Below are 22,471 nucleotides of genomic sequence, written 5' to 3'. Positions count from 1 at the left end.
GTAGGTTCCTACTAATGGACATCATCACTCCCTTCCTCCGCGCCAAGAAAACTCCTGGATAAATATTTTCCCCCATCTATCATGATTTAAGGCATGGATTTTATCTTCCCATTCTCTATCCAGCTCAGAGATGGCCTACTAAGAGAAGTAAATTCTTTTTGGATGAATGACGAACAGTGATTCCCCACACATGCAGTAACAGAAAAATCCATATTGCCAACCTCACACTACAGTAGGTCTAAATTTGACACAGTTACTTGAGCTGTAGCCTTTCCATCAGTCTTTTAAGACATAATCGGCGCTAATGCTAAAACTAGATTATCATGACAGGTTTCATAAACAATACCCTTCCCCTTATCTCCACCTCCCCCCCCCCCACACACACACTTCCCCCTCCTGAACTGAAGCATCTCTGCACCGCCAGCGATAATAAGTAAGGAAAACCTCTTGTTAAAAACATAAAATACAGAGGGTGTGAGCTTAGTTACAAAAATGATGCCAATGGTGTATACAGACTTGTCGCAAGTCCAAACTATTCTTATGATTTTGCTCATAGATTCCATTATCACATCCTCAACAGACTATTCGAGGTTGTACTTATAGACAACCGATCCTTTCCGTGCAAGGTTCACTCTTACCATAAGTGCAGCGCGAGAGACACGTGGGATGCTATGTTTAGAGCAAGCGATTTGTATAAGGTAACAACATAGCGCCTGTGCGTCACTTGGTCAAACTTTGTCTACACCATATAGGGTTCTTATTTCCTGCTCCATGGTCTATGTATGGCACTGTCAAGGTCCTAAACGACTCGGAGCTGAATAGACGGAAATTACGCCCCATTGTGCATTAGACTCTAATTCGGACTGGTTTTCCTGTCAAATATCTATTTTATCACGAAACATGTCAACGCCATGTTATTTGTGTATAGCTCGATCGTGTTATGTATGATTAATTGTGCACTTGGTGTGATACGTCAAGCCAGGTCGTTATATACAATTAACTGTGAACACCAACCTTTGGATTGCCAATATGAACATTCGTAAGACGCATTCAACAGTTTTTGGGTTGATTGTAGTCTGCGTTTTCTTGCTGAAATTTTGTTACAATGAACTTTCCCATGGAATTGCTCTTTTTGACACGAACAGCACAGCAGCCACTGTGCTCCAACCACCTAAAATCGCATCCGCATATACGGTAAGTTTTTTTTTACAAAATCGCTTCAACAAAACTACTAAAATATATGAGAAGAATAAATATATTTTTTATATATATATATATATATATATTTATAAGAAATAAATGTGTAGCAAGTGGTATGACAGAGATATATAGCTACACTTTCATTTCTTATTTACGGCTTGGCTTGCCTATAATAAGTGGTAATTCTGTGTAAATTGTCAGATTAAAAGCACCAGGGGTGCACTCTGTACAATCATAACACTTGGGTAATGCGCCCTCATTGACAGTTATATATACATAGCCAGTTTATACGCATTCACATACCAGTAAAATCACTGTAGGTCGAGTGGTGCGGACTTCGGTCTGTGACACAAGATACGGGGTTAGATTCCTACCTTCGCCTGATGAGTCCTTTAAAGGGATGAAGCTGGTCGTGAAGTGGAATTTTTCTGGTGTGATGATCTTTATTTATTTACTATATATCTGTGACACCATTGCTACACTTTCATTTCTTATTTACGGCTTGGCATGCCTATAATAAGGGGTAATTCTGGGTAAATTGTCAGATTCAAAGCACCAGGGGTTCACTCTGTACAATCATATCACTTGGGTTATACGCCCTCATCAACAGTTATATATAGCAAGTTTATACGCATTCACATACCAGTAGAATCACTGTGGTCGAGTAGTGCGGACTTCGGTCTGTGACACAAGATCCGGGGTTCGATTCCTACCTTCGCCTGATGAGTCCCAAAAAATGACGAAACCGGTCGTGAAGTGGAATTTTTCTGGTGTGTTGATCTTTATTTATTATATATATATATATTTATTATATATATATATGGGCTATATATAGGCTATATATAGGCTATATATATATATATATATATATATATATATATATATATATATATATATATATATATATATATATATATATATATATTATTTGCCTGTGTCGTTTACCTCCATTTCATTAACAATAGTCTGTTTAAAGTATCTCTTTCGATATCCGGCCATAGGAATCACAAATGACTTCGAGTTGGTTAGAATCATGTTTGATCTGTAGAGAAAGGCAAATATGTCACCAAAAACAGAACTAGTATTGCTCAATACAGGTGACATAGGCATATAGTGGAATTACGACCTTCTTACCGCGGTTTCAAACCTCTGGACATACAATCAGCGTCCATAGCCTAGTTGGTTAGGGTGTCCGCACTGTTCTTAATTTTCCAACTCATTACGTTTTCAACTATAGATATAAATATATATATATATATATATATATATATATATATATATATATATATATATATATATATATATATATATATATATATATATTATCTCACTTGCCTCTCTTCACCCAGGGGTTAAATGGATACTGCCTGTGAGGTAACTTGTCACTGGGCGCAGTATATAACTTCAACCGACTAAAGGGATTGTCTCTGGGACAGGTTATCATTGATTAGGGGTAATATAACGTATGTAAAGCGCTTTGAAACCTATCGCTAAAGCGCTTTATAAAAATCAAATATTTTTAGTATATTATTATTAGCAAAATATCTTTCATCTCAATTTTCCCGTCATTTTGGGAAATAATTCCACCGCGTATGAGACTTGATTAAGTCAAATACTGGAGTGGCGTGCGTAGGATTTCTTGGTGTGTGTATGTAGGGAAGGGGCAGACTTGGGATTCCCCTGACTAATATGGGGGACGGTCTAATGGGAGGGGGTGTCCCCTTGGTAATATTTTACACAGGGAAAAACTAGCTAGATGCAAACTGGTGCTATCAATTACTATGTAAAATTGGCCAGGGAGACAGACTACGTACACTGTAAACAATTACCTGTAAATTTTACAGTAAATTACTGGCAGCAGAGTTGCCAGTAATTTACTGTAAATTTTACGGTAAAAAACCTCTTGCTGTAAAATATATCTACAGTACTATACTGTAAAATGTTAGAGTAAAAAAAATCAATTACTGTAGAATAATTATAATTGTAGAAAACAGTACATTACTGTAAAATGATGCAGTAATAAAATCAATTACTGTAAATCGATTATTGTAGGAAACAGTATTTTACTGTAAATGATTAATATAAAATTGTTTGCTACTGTAAACTATATGGGGAAAACAGTAGTTCTCTGCTATTAACTATCACTTTATAACCGATACGAGTTTTCCATGAAGAAAGTACCAATCCAATCAAACCCTAACAGGAAAAATTCCCATCTGCAGCTGAGAGCTATTAATACGCAATTTCTTGCCTTTCAAACAAGGTTGCTAACAACATGTGGTTTATTAAGAAAACAAAAACTGACTCAAAAAAAGATAAGAAAAAAAGAGACAAAAACTTCTAAAAGTTGATTTCACATATTACCTTTATTGTAATGTTTGTCTTCACGCAAAACAGCTTCTAATTAAGGTATTGAAATAAAGAATGGTATTTATACAAACTGGGCTACAGGGCTAATAACTTATCAAAAAAGCTAGTAGCCTATCATAGAATCGATCCGAGTACCATAACATAGGCATAGGGCCAGCGCGTAGGCCTACTTGTGACTAACTTCCAAGTTCTACCACAGTGTACCCGTAAGCCTAGCGTTGTCTGTATTAGGCCTAGCCTACGTTACGTTAGTTCCGTTGTCATGTAGGCCTACCGAGCAACCGCCGTTATGAACCATATATTTTTTAGAATTACAGATAATGCCAGTCAATTTATTTTACATATTAACGATCCTTACAACTGTTAACATTCAATGACTACCAACAATGTACGTAGGTAGGTCTGAGGCGCGTTAACAAACGGCAACAAGCAAATTATTCAGTTGAACTTCTCCCCTAACTGCATGACCACCAGCACACTGTTAGTGTAGAGATCAGTGCACCAGCACCGTACCAGTTGCCACGTATTATGCAATGCATTGTGGGAGTCAAGTCGAGTCCAAAATACAGTAATGATGTAGGCCCACTGTAGGTTTCTGAATCTATTCCTGACATTTCATAATTGGCAAGAAACGACAGTAAATTACTGTAAACTCAACTTACAGTACGCTGCTGTAGAAATAGAAAAGCACGGTAAAATACCGTCAAATTTACGGTCGTTTCTTACAGTTTAGATAAATGGTTATCCACTAAGTGAGCCATATCCCGACTGAGTGATTTCCCCCGACTAGCCACGAAAGTGGGGGCCAAGATCCCCACCCGCCCTCTCCCCATTTGTGCACGTCATTGAAATATTTACTTGTTATTCAGGCATGCTATCTAGTCCGATGTCAGATTTGCAATTTGAACTTTTCGACAGTTTGTGTGTGGGATATGACATGTGAGAATGACCTATAGTATTTTGGAGCCGATTCAGATTTTCGTTCTTTAACGTTTCTCTGTGGTACGTCAATTGTCAACAAGTTGCAAGTCGTTCAATTCTTGTATGGGTGCAATTTTCGTGAGCAATTTTGGGTCAGCACAAGTGAAACGTGGTATCCACAACATTTTATCAGCTTAGCAGAGGAATACTTTTTTTTACGTTTTCGTTCTATTATTCCATGAATGAAAACTACCGAAGTGCATATACTGTCGGTGCTTTGTTTTGCAATGGGGCATATAGTTTATCCCTGGTAATAAGTACAACAATCTATGGCATAAATATGTTCGTGTGTATTTCCACTTTGAAGGAAATTTCACGGAATACGATAACATCAGGAAATTTTTCGGGGAATAACAATGAGCTAAGTTAACAACCTTCTCAGCCTTTTGGCTAAGATCATGTGTAGTATCCTTTTGAGTGGAATGGTGAAACACATCCGACGATGATCACACAGTCACAGTCCCGATGCAAGGGGACTGGGGTTGAGAGCGGACCAGTCGTTCGGTAGTTTGGTTTTCGTGCCCAAGTTCTTTCATGGGGGTGACCTTTCTCAAAGAGTATCGTTGAAAATAAGTCCATTTCGGCAAATGTTACAAAACGTTTTCATGATATTTCAAAGGATAACATTGCCTCATACCCTGTTACGATGACGTCATTGCTCAAATCTCAGTACAGGTTTGAATTCTGGTTTAAAGATACTACAAAGGCAGCTCCGTACTTTTTAGTATTTCAAGAACACATCTTATGTCTTTTGAAATTCAAAGTTATTTCAACTTTTAACATTGTCTATTTTAATAAAAAGAAATACATTTATCTGTATGTATATGTTTTCCAAAATAAATGTTTAGAACTTTCAAACATTGTAACAAAGTAGGTTGCTCTGCTTAGAAGGAGACAAAGGCAATGCCACCGTTTTCCCGCTTAATGTTCTATATTTACCACAAGCGAACGGATAAGCTGCTCAGAAATAATGCCAATCAAAACAAATTTCTCAAACAAAAGCTTAGCTGGGCTTCTGCAGCGTTGCTGCACTTGTTTTTTTTTTATCACACTGTAGTGAGAGCGTTGCGGTCAAGTGGTTAAGGCAGTGGACTTGTGATCAAATGTTTGCAGGTTCGAGTCCTGGCCAGATCATTACGTTGTGTCCTTTTTCTCCATTGCCTCTCTTGATCCAAGTGTATACTGCATGGGGACTTGCAAGTTACTTGTAAATATAGTTGCGTTCGCCTGTTTGTGGCTGCACCCTATAGGGGAAGCCCCCCCCCCCCAAAAAAAAAGTGAACATGTAGATGTGTTGCATTGAAGTGCCCCATTTTGGGATTGTTTGAATTGTCCACACTTAGGTTTGTGAGTGTGACAAGTACCAATGACCACGGAGCTAAGTTTTAAAGTCGTGTTCGAGGTACTTGGCCTCAGACAAAACTATAAGCCTTCAATCGCTGCAACCAAGATCAATGACAATATAAGTTAGCGTAACTTAGCACTTCTTTGCATCTATAACTGCAGCTGCATTACATACCAACTTCGTGCTACCAAAGTAAACAACTGTAAGAAGAAAAGGTATAGTGCCCGTTTTCTTGAGGAAAACCAGAGAGATGTTCACGATCCGCCAATCTCCTCTTTGTTTCCTCGACATAAAGAATGTACAACGATACAATGTTATAATCGTTGGTTAACAACTTGCAGTGGAAAAACGACCTTCATTACTGGCTTCCAACCTCTGGACATACATTCAGTGTCCATGGCCGAGTTGGTTAGGGTGTCTGCATATAAAGCGGGAGGCCCGGATTCGGATCCCGGTGGTAGAGGGTAGAAGTTTGTTTCGGTATTCTGGGGGTTAAATTTCCTCTGAAGGGCCAGCGGCGAAGCAAGGATTTATTAAGGAGAGGATGGCCCTGGGGTCAATGAGGCCGACTCCAGTGTAGGTGGGTCTAAGGATCCTCTCACAGAATAAAAGTTTAAACGTCACATATTGCAATCTGAGTCATATTTTTACATGGAATTAATAATAATGGAATTAATAATAATAATAATACTAATAATAAATACCCTGGCGAGTTACAGGGGTGGATGCTGAATAGGAGGGAATGTGGAAGGGGGAGGGGGGGGGGGATACACCCGTATAGTAATTATATAATTCTTCCTCTGGTGAATTTAAAAATCCCTCGACGGATCTATTCCACTGACGATGGGAGGTGAGATATGGGGAGGCGGAGTGGACGAATGGCCCACTGGCTCCCGTCTCTTAAGTAAAAGTAATCACCTTGGTTCTATGACGATTTATTTCAAGTTGGTGATATCAGATTTCCAAATTTGTAAAATTACACGTTGTATTCCGTTTTTGATATCTCACATTATCATGTCAAATTTGCCTCAAATTGTCGTGATGACGTAATAATGAAGCTGATGACTGACATTTCATATCATTTTATTTATTAAAACCAGTCAACATTGTTTGTTCTACAATATGTCATAATTCTTTGCGCTTATAACATTTCAGTTATTAATTACTATTTCTTATCTTTGTTTCTCTCTACAAGTTTGAACCCAAGGCCCATCATCCTGTTGCATGTTCACATGACGTCACTGGCAGGGTTAACTTTGAGCCAATCAGATCTACAAACCGAGTGCCGATGAAAACGCTTCCCTTCGACAATGTTACCAGTCCTAACTTTACCAAAGTTACTCTTATAAATCCCAAACTGCGATATAGTTTATGTGACAGAATTTTCATCCGAATCGAAGCCATGGATAATCTTAACCGACCAAAGTTATACGGTGAAGACTTCTTCAGGATAAAGCTCTTCTCGAGCGTTCCTTATGCGGCGGTTATCGCTGATAAATTCGTCGATTACCGCAACGGTACTTATATGGCGTCATTCCCTTTGCTGTGGGAAGGTTTGATGAACATCGAGGTATTACTGGTTCACCCAGCGGAGGCGATCCCATTGTTCAGCCCTTCTTTAGACGGTCAACGATCTTATGCCAATAATTACGTGGGAGAGTTTGAGATGGTAGATGATGCTGGGGTGAAGCGGGCAGAAAATGTCGATTGCTCTGAGAGACCTCCAAAGGTTTGTTTAAATGTATACTTGATACAGGCGCGGCGGAACGGGAAAATTATTGGGGGAGGGGGGCTAATGTGTGGAGACTATCTAAGCGGTGCACTTCCCGAGTGTTTTAGGCTGCGAATACCTAGCCCTAAAATATGGGTCTCAAGCCTGCAATTTCTCAGATTGCACGTAAAAATTTGTAAAAACATTGTAATTTGTATATTCGATGGTGTTTAAAGAGAGTAGCTCTTACTCGTAGTGTAGACGTTTTTTGAGTGTAGTAAGGGGATGTTGGAGAACTGGCTGAAATGAGGCAAGTCATTGGCCTAAGACGAAGTTGTGTTGCGCTTACCGGTACTCACACTCATTGCTTCCACTTTTCACGGGGCGTGAAGACGCGGTTGGGGTGACAATGTGGTCTATAGCCAAGGGACGGGCCGAGGGTCCCCCCAGCATTTACTAAAGTTATAACACCTATATAGTATACGTGTGCATCGGACAGATCGACAAGTATGCATTGAAAAATGGGCAGATGCACGTTTCGGAGCCTTGGTAAATATTGGGGGGGGGGGGGCTTATCATGCATTTGCCCCCTCAACTTTTTCATTGGGGGCACCCTTTTACTGCAATGTTCCGAAAGATAAGAACTTAACGTGCAGACACTGGGTAGCCTTCCACCAAGATAAAATTAAATTATTATCTGATCTAACGTCTGAAATTAGAGGGGATGAGGTGAAAATTCTTGAAGTGTAAGTATGGATTAAAGAACCCATTTACCAAGACTTTACATAGAAACCTCTTAAGCTTACACTGCGTATCATTCAGATTTAGTATTGTGGAGGGGCAGGGAGTAAGAGAGAGAGAGAGGTGGTGAAGGGAGGCCGTAAGATGGATATGTAGGGATAGGTTGTGCTTTTTGGCATTACGCACCTTCTTCGTACTTTCTTCCGTCTTATTCAGGAAAGTTTTCATTCTTCACATACTGCTGTTTTTTTTTTTCAGGGAGTCTGCTCTTGTCAAGCCCACCAAGGTTTTCAATTGACTTCCTCTTCATAACATAAAAATTGTTTCGTTTTTTTAAACGGTGTGTTCTTTACTTTGCACTGCTGTTGTGAAGACATCAATAAATAAATGAATGAATAAATGAAGAAAGAATGAATCAATTAATGAATTAATGGATGGAATGATGAATGCATGAATGAAGAACGAATGAATGAATGAATAAATAAATGAATGAATGAATGAATGAATGAATGACTGAAATAAATTATGAATCAATGCTTGAATGAATGAATGCACCAATACATGAATGAATGAATGAAGAAAGAATGAATCAATGGATGGATGGATGAATGAATGAATGAATGAATGAATGAATGTATGAATGAATGAATGAATGAATGAATGAACGAAAGAATGAATGAATTAATAAATAAATAAATAAATAAATGAATGAAAGAAATTATGAATCAATGCTTGACTGAATGAATGCACGAATACATAAATGAATGGATGAACGCACGAATGAATGAATGAATACGCTAATGAATAAATGCCCACTATACTATCATAATAATTATTGGATGTTGGATCCTTTCGGCGTTCCATAGTCATCTTGTAATGAATTGTTATTCCATTTTGTCTGCAGAACACGCAAAGTTGTTCAACATGGCATTAGACCAATCCTTGTCAACGATGAAGTCGACAGCCGAAGACAAACACCTGGATATGTTCCTATAGAAAGTCTCCCTTACTGTAAAGCATCGGGTCCACCGACTGCTCATCCAAACGGATTCATCTTTGAGGAAACTTGGCACCCATTCAACTGTCAAATAGCAAAGTTTACTCACAAGGAAACACGTGATTGTCTCAGCGACAAAATGCTCCGCATTTACGGAGATTCTACGGCTCGACAGTTATATTTAAATTTGAGAGGGAAAAAGTTATGTTATGAAAAAAATCACTACCGCCTAGCGACGACAAAAAACGCGAATTACTGTGTAAACGAGGGAATTTCACTCTCTATTTTCATTTTCATGGAATTCCTAACGGAGGAACAAAGCGAATTGATAACCACTACGCTGCCAAAGAAATAGACAACATAACCGGAGGAGAAGGATCTAATGAAGTACTGTTATTATCTTATTGGGCGCATTTTGCTATATCCGGAGAAAGTTATTATGAAAAACGACTTAGAGGTGTTAAAGAGGCTATTAATCGTTTGAGAAAGCGATTACCTGGATTAAAACTGATCGTGAGAGGCACAAATACTAGGGATTACGTTAATCAAGGGATTATGTTAGTATCTAGTGATTGGCACACGCAAAGACAAGAGATGATTTTAAGAGAGGTTTTCGGAGATGATGCTTCACTCGGTTATTTGAATGCCTGGGATATCACACGAGCCCAACCCTTTCCTGATCTTACGCATCCAGAACACCCAATCATTGATAATTTAATCAATTTAATTTTGACTTATGTTTGTCTGGCCTAAAGTTAACTCAGCTAATATTAATTCCAGATTTCTTTTCTTGAAATATAATCCAATGCAATCGTCAAGAAATTCCTTGCAAATTTGACATTGCATTTGTAAAAGTATCTATAGTTAGCATATAAAATATAACGCAGATTCGATCATTCAAATGAACGATCAAAACTTCAAAGAAGATTTTTTTTATTTTTTTATTCTCTGCCCCTTTTTCTCAAATTAATGTTGAAAAAAAGATGTTAAAATGTATGTTCAATTACACTATAACGGCATTTGCTTAAATTTCTCGTTAGAAGCAATCGAAAGCGTAGCCAAGCAGCTTCCACGTAAACTGCACGTACTGTACGCGTGATTGTCTAGATCTAGGGGTCATCCCAAAATAATAATAATTCCAATCATATAAATTAGGTCTACAAGTAGCTCTAAATGGTTGTGCTAATATATATTCTTCACCCGTGCTATGGATCTAATTTTTCCACAAGCTGAATGTTAATATAAATCTCCAACTGAGTCATAGCCCCCGATTAACGATGAAATTCCCCCTCCCAGCACGCCTTAAGATCAGGACAACATCCATATAGGTTAGATACTGTGCGTTATAAACGACATCTGTCTGGGCATGACGTCCAACGAAGTTACCATTATAGAACCTGGGAAATAAGTTGATTTTCGTACCAGCCTATTTGATGCGTACGGCATACGAGGACTTCTGCCTCTCTGTAACATAAAGGATGGGGGCTTCATTGAGTGTTGATAACGATCACTTCTAGGCTGTTCGGCATTAGCATTTATCAGTGTGTTCCGTTAATCATGAGGCGGTTTATTACTCACATCGATCATTCAAATTTACTTTTCATTTGCATTCCATTAATTAAAACCAGTGTGAATATCAAATATTTGTAAAAAGGAGTCGAAAAATGTATCAAATATTAAAGAGAAAACAGAATGTGATATAAGAAGTTATAAAGTTAATATATATATATATATATATATATATATATATATATATATATATATATATATATATATATATATATATATATATATATAGATATATATATATTTGAAGTTTGTTCCCCGCCACTCTTCTCCTCCGTTTAAATACTTGGCCGTCACCGTTTGTTATTTAATATTTAGCAAACTGATCAAATATGTTGTCATGCTGTACGGTGTGGTGCCCGCATAGTTTTAGGTCTACTGGCCAGAACATCCCACAAGGACTGAGTCGGGATCTACAGACCCCACCTCCCATTCCCTCCCCAAGAAAGCAATGCGCAGCAAGCATGAAACTAGCTAGGACTATATGGAATTGATTTATAAAGAAAAAACAATACCTGTCTTCTTCGGAAGATTTCAACTAAAACTGTCTATTTTCGACATCCGGTGGCAAAATCCGGCGACCCACCGGACAGCTTTAGAAAACTCCATTAGGTGACACTCCATATTGTGAGGACCGTCACTGCAAGGTCGCTTTCATTATAACTAATGAGGCGAAATAAATATATTGCGCACACTATATATCGTGTTAGCGCGGTAGTGCAGATACAGCGCGCGCTTGCTGTATAACTTCTGCCATGTTCAATTTTATAGGCCTATGCGTGCTATATACACTATTTGCAAATATATATTTCATTTAACCTATTTAAGAGTCATGAGGGTAACTTTCCCTCTTCCAATGCTATTTCCTCTGTAGAAGTGTCTTTACAGTTGAAACCCTCTGGCTGCCGTAGTTGTAGTACCACAGACAATACTCCTATGCACAGATGTGAAACAATCATGGCAGAAAACAGCCAGGTGAACGATGACGTAAAGTCCAAAATGGCTCCTGAAAGAACAAACGAGCAAAACGTCTATTAATCAGAATAACCTTTTAAAACCTTATTAAACAGATGCCCGCAACAGCTGAGTGGACTGCTTCCGACTGTCTTAGCAGTCTAGCTAGAAATATACTTAAATATACTTACAATATATCATGGGCCAAGGCGTAGGAACCGGGGGGGGGGCTGGGGGGGGGGGGGGCGCCAGCCCCCCAGTGAAAAATGTGGAGGGGCGGAAGTATCATTCCGCCCCCCCGCTTCGCAAGTCAGAAAACCCCTTTTTCATTTCCAAATGAGAAAAAAATCTCATTTGGAGCACCAAATTGCATCTAAGGCCAGGTGAAAATACAAAATTAAGTTTACAAAACGGAGTGGGTGTTGAAGTGTGCTATATTGCACCAAATTGCATCTGAGGCCACCTGGAAATGCAAAAAATTCCAAAGGGGAGGGGTTGTCCCCCTCCCCTTAGACCCCTCCCCCAGGCCGGCCATCGATCTTCAGCCCCCCCCCCACTCAAAAGTACCTTCCTACGCCACTGTCATGGGCAGTACCATAGAGTTCTTACGAATGGATTTTAAAAGACACGTTAGTCGCTGATTTCAAATTAACGCTTATAGACAGAGCGGCGTAGCTATATAGGCACACGAGACAAGTCCTTGAGCTTCCACCCCAACCCACCCCAACCTTATCAGTTTTTGCACACCTTATTAGTGCACCTTTATATAAATTTAAGAAACCCTTCGTTAAACAGTATCTTCTGTTTTTTGTTTGTTTTTCATTTTGGTAAAAACAAGCTACTCAATTTTTATTTATTTTTTTATCTCCTTCCCTTCATAAACAAATAATTGGAAGTATAACGTTAAGTGCGTTTTGGTTGAAAAACATCCAAATACTGCAAACATTCACATGGCATACACAGGGGAAATTTTTACGGGACCGTGTTGAGATACAACAGTAGTATATATCGTGCTACTCTACCCCCACCCCCATACCCTCCGGGTGTCCAAACGGGGCGAACTCGGGAGTCATTACGCGGGGCTCTTTTCGGGAGCCTCGGTTTTGTTTTTAATTTGTTTTTAATTATGTTTTTAATTAGTTTTATTAAAGCGGGCACCCATTTTCACACGAGGTCGTCATTGACGTTGTTGTCTTTGATAGCAATGGATTTAATTAACTAATTAACTACACATTTACATGTTGTCTGTTATTTGGGGGCCGTTTCGGAATTGTGCTTTTGATCTGTTTAAGAGTCTTATCGAATCCCACAACCTTTGTTGGATATCTCCAAGACAGTATATTAGTTATGCATAATACATGGTACACAACGATAACAACGTCGATGACGACCTCATATGAAAACGGGAGCATGCTTTAAAAAACAAATTGAAAGAAGAATTAAAAATTAAACCACAAAACAAAAACAAAACTAAACAAACGAGGGCTCCCGAAACGACTCCCGAAAAGTATCCCCGAGTGGACACCCGAGGGGATGGGGGGGGTGAATTAGCACTACATATACTACTTACAACGTTTTGTTTTGATCCCCTCGGGCTCCTCCTTCCCCTGAAACCATGCACATCAAAGACACTAGTCCTACCGCCCTTCAAAATGTGTGTTCCTTTCCATATTTTCACTTGTTTCCTCATTCATTTAATAACAAACATTTTAAATAGCAAATATTTAAAAATAAAAGTAGTTTAGAGATCTATCAAATATCAAACAGAAAATAGAATGTGATAAAACAATTCAGCTATAGATGTATGAATAGTTATAAGATTGATTCATAAAAGGTTAACACATAAAATGAATAAAAAATGGTTGAACCTTCCGCCCCCCCCCCCTTTATGTATATCGGTATATTAGTCTAACGTTATGGTATATAAACCTCGATGTTTATTTCAATACCTTTCACATCGTTAACTTATAGCTATTCAATCAAATATGCAGTCCGTGTTCGTATTGCAACGATATATTTTGCATTTCAAAGAGTAAGAATGCAATACATGAGATCGCCCGGGATGATCACCATTTTTCAGGACTGAGTAGTTTTCAATCTTATCAAAGAGAGGTTTCACGCAAAAGTTTACCTATATAACCAACGAGCAAGGGCGGCGGAACCGGGGGGCACAGGGGGCACGTGCCCCCCCACTTTTCTTCAGGTTAAAAATGTGCCCTTTTTCTACATAAAAATTTCTAAATAAATAAAGAGTTTACAAAGCGAAACCCACGTCGAATGAAATATTTCGGGAAGTTTTAAATGTTTACTATACACAGGCGTAGGAGCCCAATTTGATTTGAGGGGGGGGGGGGGGGGGGGTGCTGTAACGACTTGCCCGAAAAACATTACCAAAATTTTTCGCGCTGCGCGCGCGTTCAACATGTTAATGTGCATATCATATAGGCATGCGTTGGTTATTACATCGCATGCCAATAACATACAATCATTTGCCGTGTTATAACCCTTCCAAATTGGTTATAATTATTGGCAAAGTCTTTACAATAATAATGATCATAATAATATCAGTTTAACCATTGAAAAACACATAGAAAATTATTTTACTTTCAGTATTTTGACATATTTCATTTGCTTTCATGCATGTATCGATCGCGTGTGCAGGGACTTGGACTTTATAATGATTTTCCAATTTCCCAATTTGCACATTAGATATTGCAGTGCTAGTATGCATTATTTACTTGGGGGGGAGGGGGGAGTTGATGGAGTGATGTGTATACGCAAATAAGATAATACAATAAGAGTTATAAAGGGTACTACATATCAGGCTGCATCAGTCCAATCGAATTTCTGCAAAGTGCCCTTCGACGTTGGTGCCCCCCCCCCCCAGATTAAAAGTGCTTCCGCCGCCCTTGCCAACGAGTTTCCATTTAGATAGAAACTCAGTGGTTTTCGATCTATTAGAAGTTAAATTTGTGGGATAATTTGACTCATTGGAATTGGTAGAATTCTTAGGATCAAGAAAGGTGATCTTCCTGGACACTCTCATAAGAGTGAATTTTCATCGTTTAGAACCGTCTTATTAAAGCTCGATCGTGAAAAGAGAGCGTCGTGAGTTATTGGAAAGTTAATCGTAACGGTTATCTCTATCATATAGACCAGGGGTGGGCAACCTTTTTGAATGAATGGGCCAGATATAAGGAGTGAACAAATTGACTAGGCCGCACCTAACCAACGACCTGCTGTTGATTTCAAACCTTTGATTCCGAGGACTTTCAAGCAATTGGTGTGTGTGTACTTAATCTGTATTCACAAAAGCATATTGTCAATACAGTACAGTTGGTAATTAATGGGGATAATAGGCCTACCTGACAGCATCATTAGTGTCGATAAATTCTAAGCAGCTAGCTCGTTTCTTTGTGATGATGTCAAATAGATTGATTTTTTTTTCATTTCCTTGAGACATCTCACGGGCCGCAAAAAAAAAAATAATAACTGGCGGGCCGCATGTGGCGGGCCGCCGTAGGTTGCCCACCCCTGATATAGACCATTGATGAAGGCCGGAATCGCTGAATCCATGTCTTTTGGGTTTAGAGGGGGAAAGGGCGTTATAGTTTATGTAAGTCTGGTTTAACGTTAAACAAACAAACATGTTCTTGATAAACAAGTAAGGTGCATTACATTAAGAAAAAATAAAATAAAGGGAAACACTTTTATTTCCAGAAATATTTACAAACATTTATGTAACAACGTACTTTATTCAATAACAGATTATGCTTTAGTCGATACCTATGGTCCTGAAGTTAGAATTTCTCAATGACGCTGTTTTGTACTGACTTCTATCACTTCCTATACTTCATATACTTACCAGACAATGATCCTCCGCATTGCATCAATATTCCAGCGTAAAGATAACTAATGGCCGACCCTTGTCGAAGATGATTATTACAAAGGTATGACGGTATCATTCCATTCAATGCCGAATCTGCGTAGGCAATTCCAAAACCACAGATAAAGGATGCAAAGATCAGAAAGCTATAATTACTAGTTACAATGTACACGATTAAACCAGTGCACACTGTGCACGAAGGCAAAAGTGCTCCTGAAATGATTGTCATTTTGTTCACATGAAATATCATGATTGCGAGTAATTTACCACAAAACCCACCGATGCCACCAGCGGTCGAAAGATAAACTGCCTGATGGGACGGATAACCGAGAGACGTTCCAAACGGGACTAAATACAATGCCCAAGCTGTAAAAGTATAATAAAAAATCGAATGGATAACTAGGAAAATAGCAAAATTCGGATGATTCATCACCGGGGAGTGGCTAAATATTGCTAAGAGTTTGTAACCCATGTTGTTGACACTTGTATCCGTTTGCATACAGCCAACGGATTCGCGCAATCTCATCATAAAGGATAAAGGTTTGTCTCGAAAAGTACCTCCGCGTTCATCAAAACCTATCACAGGTTTCAACAGCACTCCACAGACAATACAGTTCCAGGATATGGCTCCTAGAAGTAAATACGAACTATGTGTGCCGTAGTATGAACGACAATAATCCATTAACGGTGGCATAGCGGATACTCCAATGTAAGTATTCAACTCCCTGGCGGAAAAAGCCACCGAAAACTTATCTTGGAAGTGTTCCAGATACGCCATGAACATCGCGAAATGTAGAAGACCGCCCCCAATAGCTGAAAACAAGAAGATGAAGAAAGGAGAAAATATTAAGTAAATCATTCAAATAAGTGAAACTTGTTACCAAATTCAACTAATAACGGTAATTGACAATAGTTCTTTTTACGTCTCGATGTCACCCGAAGATGCAAATACTTGTATGGTAAGTCTATTAACAGAGTCAATAGTGTACGATCCGATGTAGGTTAGGCCCTGTTCGACCCCAATATAGGAGGGACTCCTTCAGGGTCAACAAGGAATCGTGGATACAACGGTTGATATTTTGGGATAGTATAATAATTGTTTTCATTGGGAGGGAAGAACGGTAGCCTAAGATGGTGTTTGTTGAGTTGTCGCTATACTTTGCGATATTCTTAGAAAATATTGAAACCTTTTAATTAATAGAAAATGAGGGAGGAAAGGACAAAGGAAAGCGAGGAGATGGGGAGGGGTGCCAAGGAGGAGAAAAAGATGGTGAAGCTCTCAGCTAACAAGCAGAAGGTCGTGGAGGGTTATAAAGACTTTGATCACGTGATAGATGTGAGCCAGACCAGTAATGACCGAGTCACATGTGTGTTGGTACTGGAAACAGTTAAAAAACTAACAAGTAGCTATTTCATGGATTTGCGGATCTCAATACAAAAGTTGGGTACATATGACCTGTATCATGTCATTATTCCGGACTTACGATAACAACTTTGAAGTACATGGCCGTTTTTTGTGTGCTGAATCCATGACCTTTGACCATTTATGTTAATGTTTCTAAGCATTCATCCAAACTATTCATTCAAACATTTCATTACACTCTATAGGGCATCACACTTTCAGCTAGTTTGTCGTTTGGCATGCGCAAAACAAGCAATGAAACAGCTGTTCTTTCGTTAAATACAAACTTCCAGCTATTTTGTTCAGTCACCAGAATTTGCCTATTAATTTAACTTGCAAGTATAGGTAACACACATTTTCGCTCATTTTGGAATATTGTGGCACATTTTGGCTCATTTTTTTAGTATATGGTCTAATGACCAAAATGATGTTTTCGGTTAGTTGACCTTTGACCTCTTCCTGCCTGTGAACCGATGATGTCAAAGACTCGGAGGCACTTCATCCCATGCCTACGCGAATACCCAACTAGCTCGGGAGGAGTTTTGCGACAAACTTTTTTTGCACAAAATGGAACTTTGACCTCCACTGTCAGCTATGTCATATATCACACAGATAAAATCAAACTTTAAAGTGTTGATCTGCTGAACACAAACTTTTGATCAGTACGTATTTTATATCACAGACAAATTTTGTATCTCTAATTCAAGAAAAGTAAACCTTCTCTTCTCTTCTCTTCTTCTCTTCTCTGTATCCCTCTCTACTTTCCCTCCCCTACCCATTTCTTTAACTATCGGTGTGCCCGGTTTTAATAACTCACGAAGAAATAATATCCATCCCTCCATATAATTGAATCCCACCTCTTACCGGTAATTCCCATAAATACAGAAAGCTGCCAGAGACTTTCCCCTATTAATCCTTCACAAATAAAACCGAGACCAAATAGAAAGCCCCCAGTCACACCAAGAACACGATTGCTGGCTCCTTTAAAAATAGACCCAGCAACTCCAGCTGAAGAAGAATAAGAAGAAGAAAAAAAGTTATATTTTCAAGAAAACTTGGAGCTTGGATATCATTAGGAATATTTTCCCCTTTTCATTCGTAAAACGTATTTTGTGACATCAATGTAACCATCTAAACCACATTGTGTGTGTGTGTTTGTATCCGTATATATGTATGTTATGTATGTTCGTAAATAGAGGGAGCTCTTACAAAGCAACCATGAATGCATGTGTAATAGCTGGAAGTAGGCAGAATATTCTTCTTTGATAAGAAAGATGTGGTCGACAGTTTCTCTTGGAAATGTAAAAAGAAAAACAGAAAGAATGCAAAATATAGTGGAAATAATTTCCTATTGTGTGTCTGTATATAGTATGTTACTCGTAAATAGAGGGCGCTCTTACAAAGCAACTATGAATGTATGTGTATAGCTGGAAGTAGGCAGAATATTCTTCTTTGATAAGAAAGCTGTGGTCGAAGTTTCCTTTGAAAAAGTAAAAGGAAACAGTAAGAATGCAAATTATATAGTGGCAATAATTTCCTATTGTGTGTCTGTATCCAGTACGTTACTCGTAAATAGAGGGAGCTCTTACAAAGCAACCATGAATGCATGTGTAATAGCTGGAAGTATGCAGAATATTCTTCTTTGATAAGAAAGATGTGGTCGAAGTTTCCTTTGAAAAAGTAAAAGTAAAACAAAAAGAATGCAAACTATAGTGGCAATACTTTCCTACTGTGTGTCTATATCCAGTATGTTACTCGTAAATAGAGGGAGCTCTTACAAAACAACCATGTATGCATGTGTAATAGCTGGAAGTAGGCAGAATGTTCTTCTTTGATAAGAAATATGTGGTCGACAGTTTTTACTTGGAAATGTAAAAAGAAATACAGAGAGAGTGCAAAATATAGTGGCATTTTACAAAGTGAAATCCCCAGAAATAAGTTTCAAACTATAGGATATCACTCAAACGGAACAACGTTTTTTTTTTAGAAATTGTCTAACGAGGCTTTTGAAAAATAACGCCCTCTGTTGTGTATGTTAGTTATAAACATATTGCCTGGACGGGTTTATATCGTAGATGCAGTTTCATAACATAACTTGCGTAGTAATAAGATATGAACAATAATGAAAAAATAATTGTACGTTATAAAAATGGAAACAGACACTAAAGCTCATTTTTCATGGTAACCTGAGCAAATTTAATTTCACTAGTGCATTCAACAGTATGTAGGTCTAATTCTGGTATGCTGACATCGAAAAATAACATGTTACTATTGTTTTCAGAGTATTGACAGTTAAGTGCAACATATCCATGTCAACGAGGACATGCTAATGTTAAATGTTACCTACTTATTTTCTTCGTTACATATGGTTTTTAATTATGAAATTGTTCTATAATTAACGATACATCTATGAAAAACGAAAGGTTTAAACCAGATTTCAGGCGCTTCTCCGAAATATATATGTAGACCTATATTAAAGTTAAATATAAATCTCATGTTGATTTTAGTAATCGCGTCCCTTCTATGTTAAATTAATGTTTTGGCCGAAATAAATATTCATCAGACGCATGCGCGGGCAGATGAATTTAACCTTTACGTTCATAACTGTGCAACAATGGGCTATGTATATTCATGTATCATTTACGCTCTCACAAGACGTTGCACCATTTATCAATATATCTCTGTCCCTCACTGCGATGTGTCCAGTGAAACATCTTTAAAGTGTAGTCTAGTTTTCACTATAATGCGAGAGCAAGACAATTTTGCACGCACATGGTTTCGAGTCATTTCATTTCATTATATTTCTGATCCCAGAGGCTGCGATTTGTTTCGAATATTGGGGGGGGGGGGCATTTGCTTGGATGCAGGCGAATAACTATCAAAGCGGAGCGCCACCATTGGTTGGCGCAGAGCGTACAAGAACATTTCTGGTTTTGATAGCCCCCCAGATCACCGGAAATGGCACTTCCCGGGCTTGAAAATGACCAACCAGATGTACACTTTTGCCTGAGAACCAAGTTTTTCCCAATAGTTTTTTCATTCATAACCTTTTTTCAAGATTGTCACCCGTCACACATCATGTTCGACCTCATCGCATCTCCTGTGGATCATTGCTTTTGTAGGTAATTCTACGTAACGCCCCACAATACCCGTATAAAAAAATACAAAAACTATGCTAAAAAAATACTATGCCACCAAATATTGGGGGGATATTAGATAATATATCCCCCACCTAAAATATTGGGGGGGGGGGGGACATGTCCCCCGTCCCCCCACCATGATCGCCGCCCATGTCTGATCCAATAACATCAAATATACAACAACAAAAACTAGTACAAACAGAACGAGGATCAGGACAAGCAACAGGAAACTAATTTCCCGTAACCCGAAGGTCTGCATTGCTCAATCAAATGGAAAAATTTAAACAGTAAGAATAGAATAAAAAAGTATTAAAAATACCAAAAGATATAAACATACAAATATCCAGTATACAATATGTAAAAAAGGTTATTGCTCAGTGATAGAGTGGTCAAGGTAGTGGGTTTTAATTGCATGCAAGAATGATTGCAAACAAGCACACAATTATGTGTCTCTAATTTCCTCTTCCAGGCCAGACCAAAGTCTGGGAAACACATTAATAGGGTGAGATGTTAGAAGTTCTGTCCTAGCAAAAATATGTTGAAACAGAAGTGAGTCAGTGTATCTGGAATTGACAATGATATTAGAGGAAACTTGCACGCAATCAAATTTATGATACAGGCATTTAACAATAAAGGAAATAATAATAATGTTGACACGATGAGAGATGGAATACCAGTCTAAACATGTAAGCCTCTGGGTATAGGACACGTCGCGGTGCCTAACCCCCAAAATAAAACTTGTAGCATGTCTCTGAATGCTTTCCAGTCTATCCGTCTGACCCTTGTTTTGGAGACCCCAAGCTGGGACACCTTACTCTATGATTGGAAGGATAAGAGACTTATAAAAATTAAGCCTGGCCTTAGGGCCTAGGCCAGCAGAGATAGAGCGCAAGAATCCCATTAGTTTGAGTGAACGCGAAACACACTGAGGTAATGTACTCGTCCCAGGATAGATTACAGGATATAACCAGCCCTAAATATTTAAAGCATGAAACAGACTGTAATTGACTATCATGTAGCACATATAAGCTCGAGGATTGATAATATTTTTTTCTGGTAATACGCATAACCTTGCTCTTAGTTGCATTGAGAGAACATCATGTTCATGGTACACCATTCACTGATTTGGTCAACATCAGATTGAAGCTGGGCCTGGTCAGCATCACTATCAATTCTACGGTATAATAGAATGTCATCAGCAAAGAGTGAAAGCGATGAGTAATGCCCCGTTTGACCGGTAATCTTGCTTACAAACACGGAACATCACGTTCTGGTTTGGATTTTCACTCACTCGATCTCAGTCTGCGCAATGGCCAAAGTCTATGAAACTCCCAAACACTTTTAATTTGCAGGACATTTTTTAATATACCACTCTATGAAACTCCAATACATATTATAATTATGCCAGATAATTTGAAATATACAAAAGTAGTATATATCGTGCAGGGTCAATCCTCCCGTCTCCGGGCGCCACAGGATCCCGTTGATCGGGAGGCGCACCCGCGGTTCCATGTTTTCGAGGGCCGTTTTCGGGAGCCTCCCTTATTTTTTCTTTCAGGGGATTTTTTTTTTCTCGGCGTCGCTCCAGGAGTCTTCGTCTGTTGTTGGAGCCTCCAATGGTGTGACTTTTTTTTCAATTGTCGACGTTGTCATTGTTTATTTTTAGCAATGCGCAGGCGAGTCGTAACACGTTTTTGTAGATGACGAGTTGGGACGCGACTATTGCGTCATTTAACGTCATCGTTTTGTTGGGAATGAGCCTATAAAGGAGAAATTTTCAAGACGTATCGATCTTGAAGAAGCACACCTCTATGTGGTTATCTTGGAAGACAAACAAAGTTTTTCAGAAGTCCCGTATGATTTTGACAATGCCGGCTGGCGTCTACACGTGGCAGAAGATAAACCCCACATTGTGAATGAAGACACGAAGCAGAGTACCGACACAAAACGTTATCATAACATTTTTAAAAGAGCCTCTAAAATATGTTTTTATTACGTTAAATATGGTGTTATAATAACGTCGGCATAACGTTTCCATGATATATTAATGTTATTAATATATTATTCATGTTGCAACTTCTGAAACTTTAGAAAGACGGGACAGTTTCATCAACAAACTTGACGACGCTTTTCGAGAATTTCGTCGTCGTCGATCAAGTTATTACTTGGAAGAAGATT

The 22,471-nt window shown here is 38.6% G+C and overlaps 2 protein-coding genes across 4 annotated transcripts in view; one reads left to right on the top strand and one right to left on the bottom strand.

Moving 5' to 3' along the window:
• The window catches only part of LOC139984949 (monocarboxylate transporter 12-like), a 256,740-nt gene that overhangs the window by 218,630 nt on the left and 15,639 nt on the right, over positions 1 to 22,471 (bottom strand). Inside the window, exons 2-4 of one of the 3 annotated variants that reach the window (XM_071999106.1) lie at positions 18,018 to 18,161; positions 15,731 to 15,847; positions 11,164 to 11,917 (exon numbers count right to left, since the gene is read on the bottom strand). In XM_071999106.1, the coding sequence (XP_071855207.1) occupies positions 11,742 to 11,917; positions 15,731 to 15,847; positions 18,018 to 18,161 (437 nt within the window). In that variant the 3' untranslated portion in view covers positions 11,164 to 11,741. Of the gene's footprint in view, positions 1 to 11,163; positions 11,918 to 15,730; positions 15,848 to 18,017; positions 18,162 to 22,471 lie in introns of those variants that run through there. The other 2 variants (XM_071999108.1, XM_071999104.1) reach the window with 2 other exon arrangements.
• LOC139984453 (NXPE family member 4-like) lies at positions 528 to 9,887 on the top strand. The gene is made up of 4 exons (XM_071998368.1): positions 528 to 1,194; positions 7,092 to 7,625; positions 8,226 to 8,353; positions 9,253 to 9,887. Exons 1-4 carry the CDS (start codon positions 1,030 to 1,032, stop codon positions 9,698 to 9,700), a joined length of 1,275 nt encoding a protein of 424 aa, XP_071854469.1. The 5' UTR covers positions 528 to 1,029; the 3' UTR covers positions 9,701 to 9,887.

The sequence above is a fragment of the Apostichopus japonicus genome, chromosome 17 (genome assembly GCF_037975245.1).
Source record: "Apostichopus japonicus isolate 1M-3 chromosome 17, ASM3797524v1, whole genome shotgun sequence".
NCBI classification, from domain to species: domain Eukaryota; kingdom Metazoa; phylum Echinodermata; class Holothuroidea; order Aspidochirotida; family Stichopodidae; genus Apostichopus; species Apostichopus japonicus.
Note: the sequence above shows the minus strand (reverse complement) of the source record. Positions and strands in the feature narration are given on the sequence as shown.

Bases quoted from the DNA above. Each gene is read 5' to 3' on its own strand.
- LOC139984453 (XM_071998368.1), top strand. From the start codon at position 1,030: ATGAACATTCGTAAGACGCATTCAACAGTTTTTGGGTTGATTGTAGTC. The intron at 1,195-7,091 runs GTAAGTTTTTTT...TCTCTCTACAAG, and splicing joins AAATCGCATCCGCATATACG to TTTGAACCCAAGGCCCATCA. The intron at 7,626-8,225 runs GTTTGTTTAAAT...GGGGCACCCTTT, and splicing joins GCTCTGAGAGACCTCCAAAG to TACTGCAATGTTCCGAAAGA.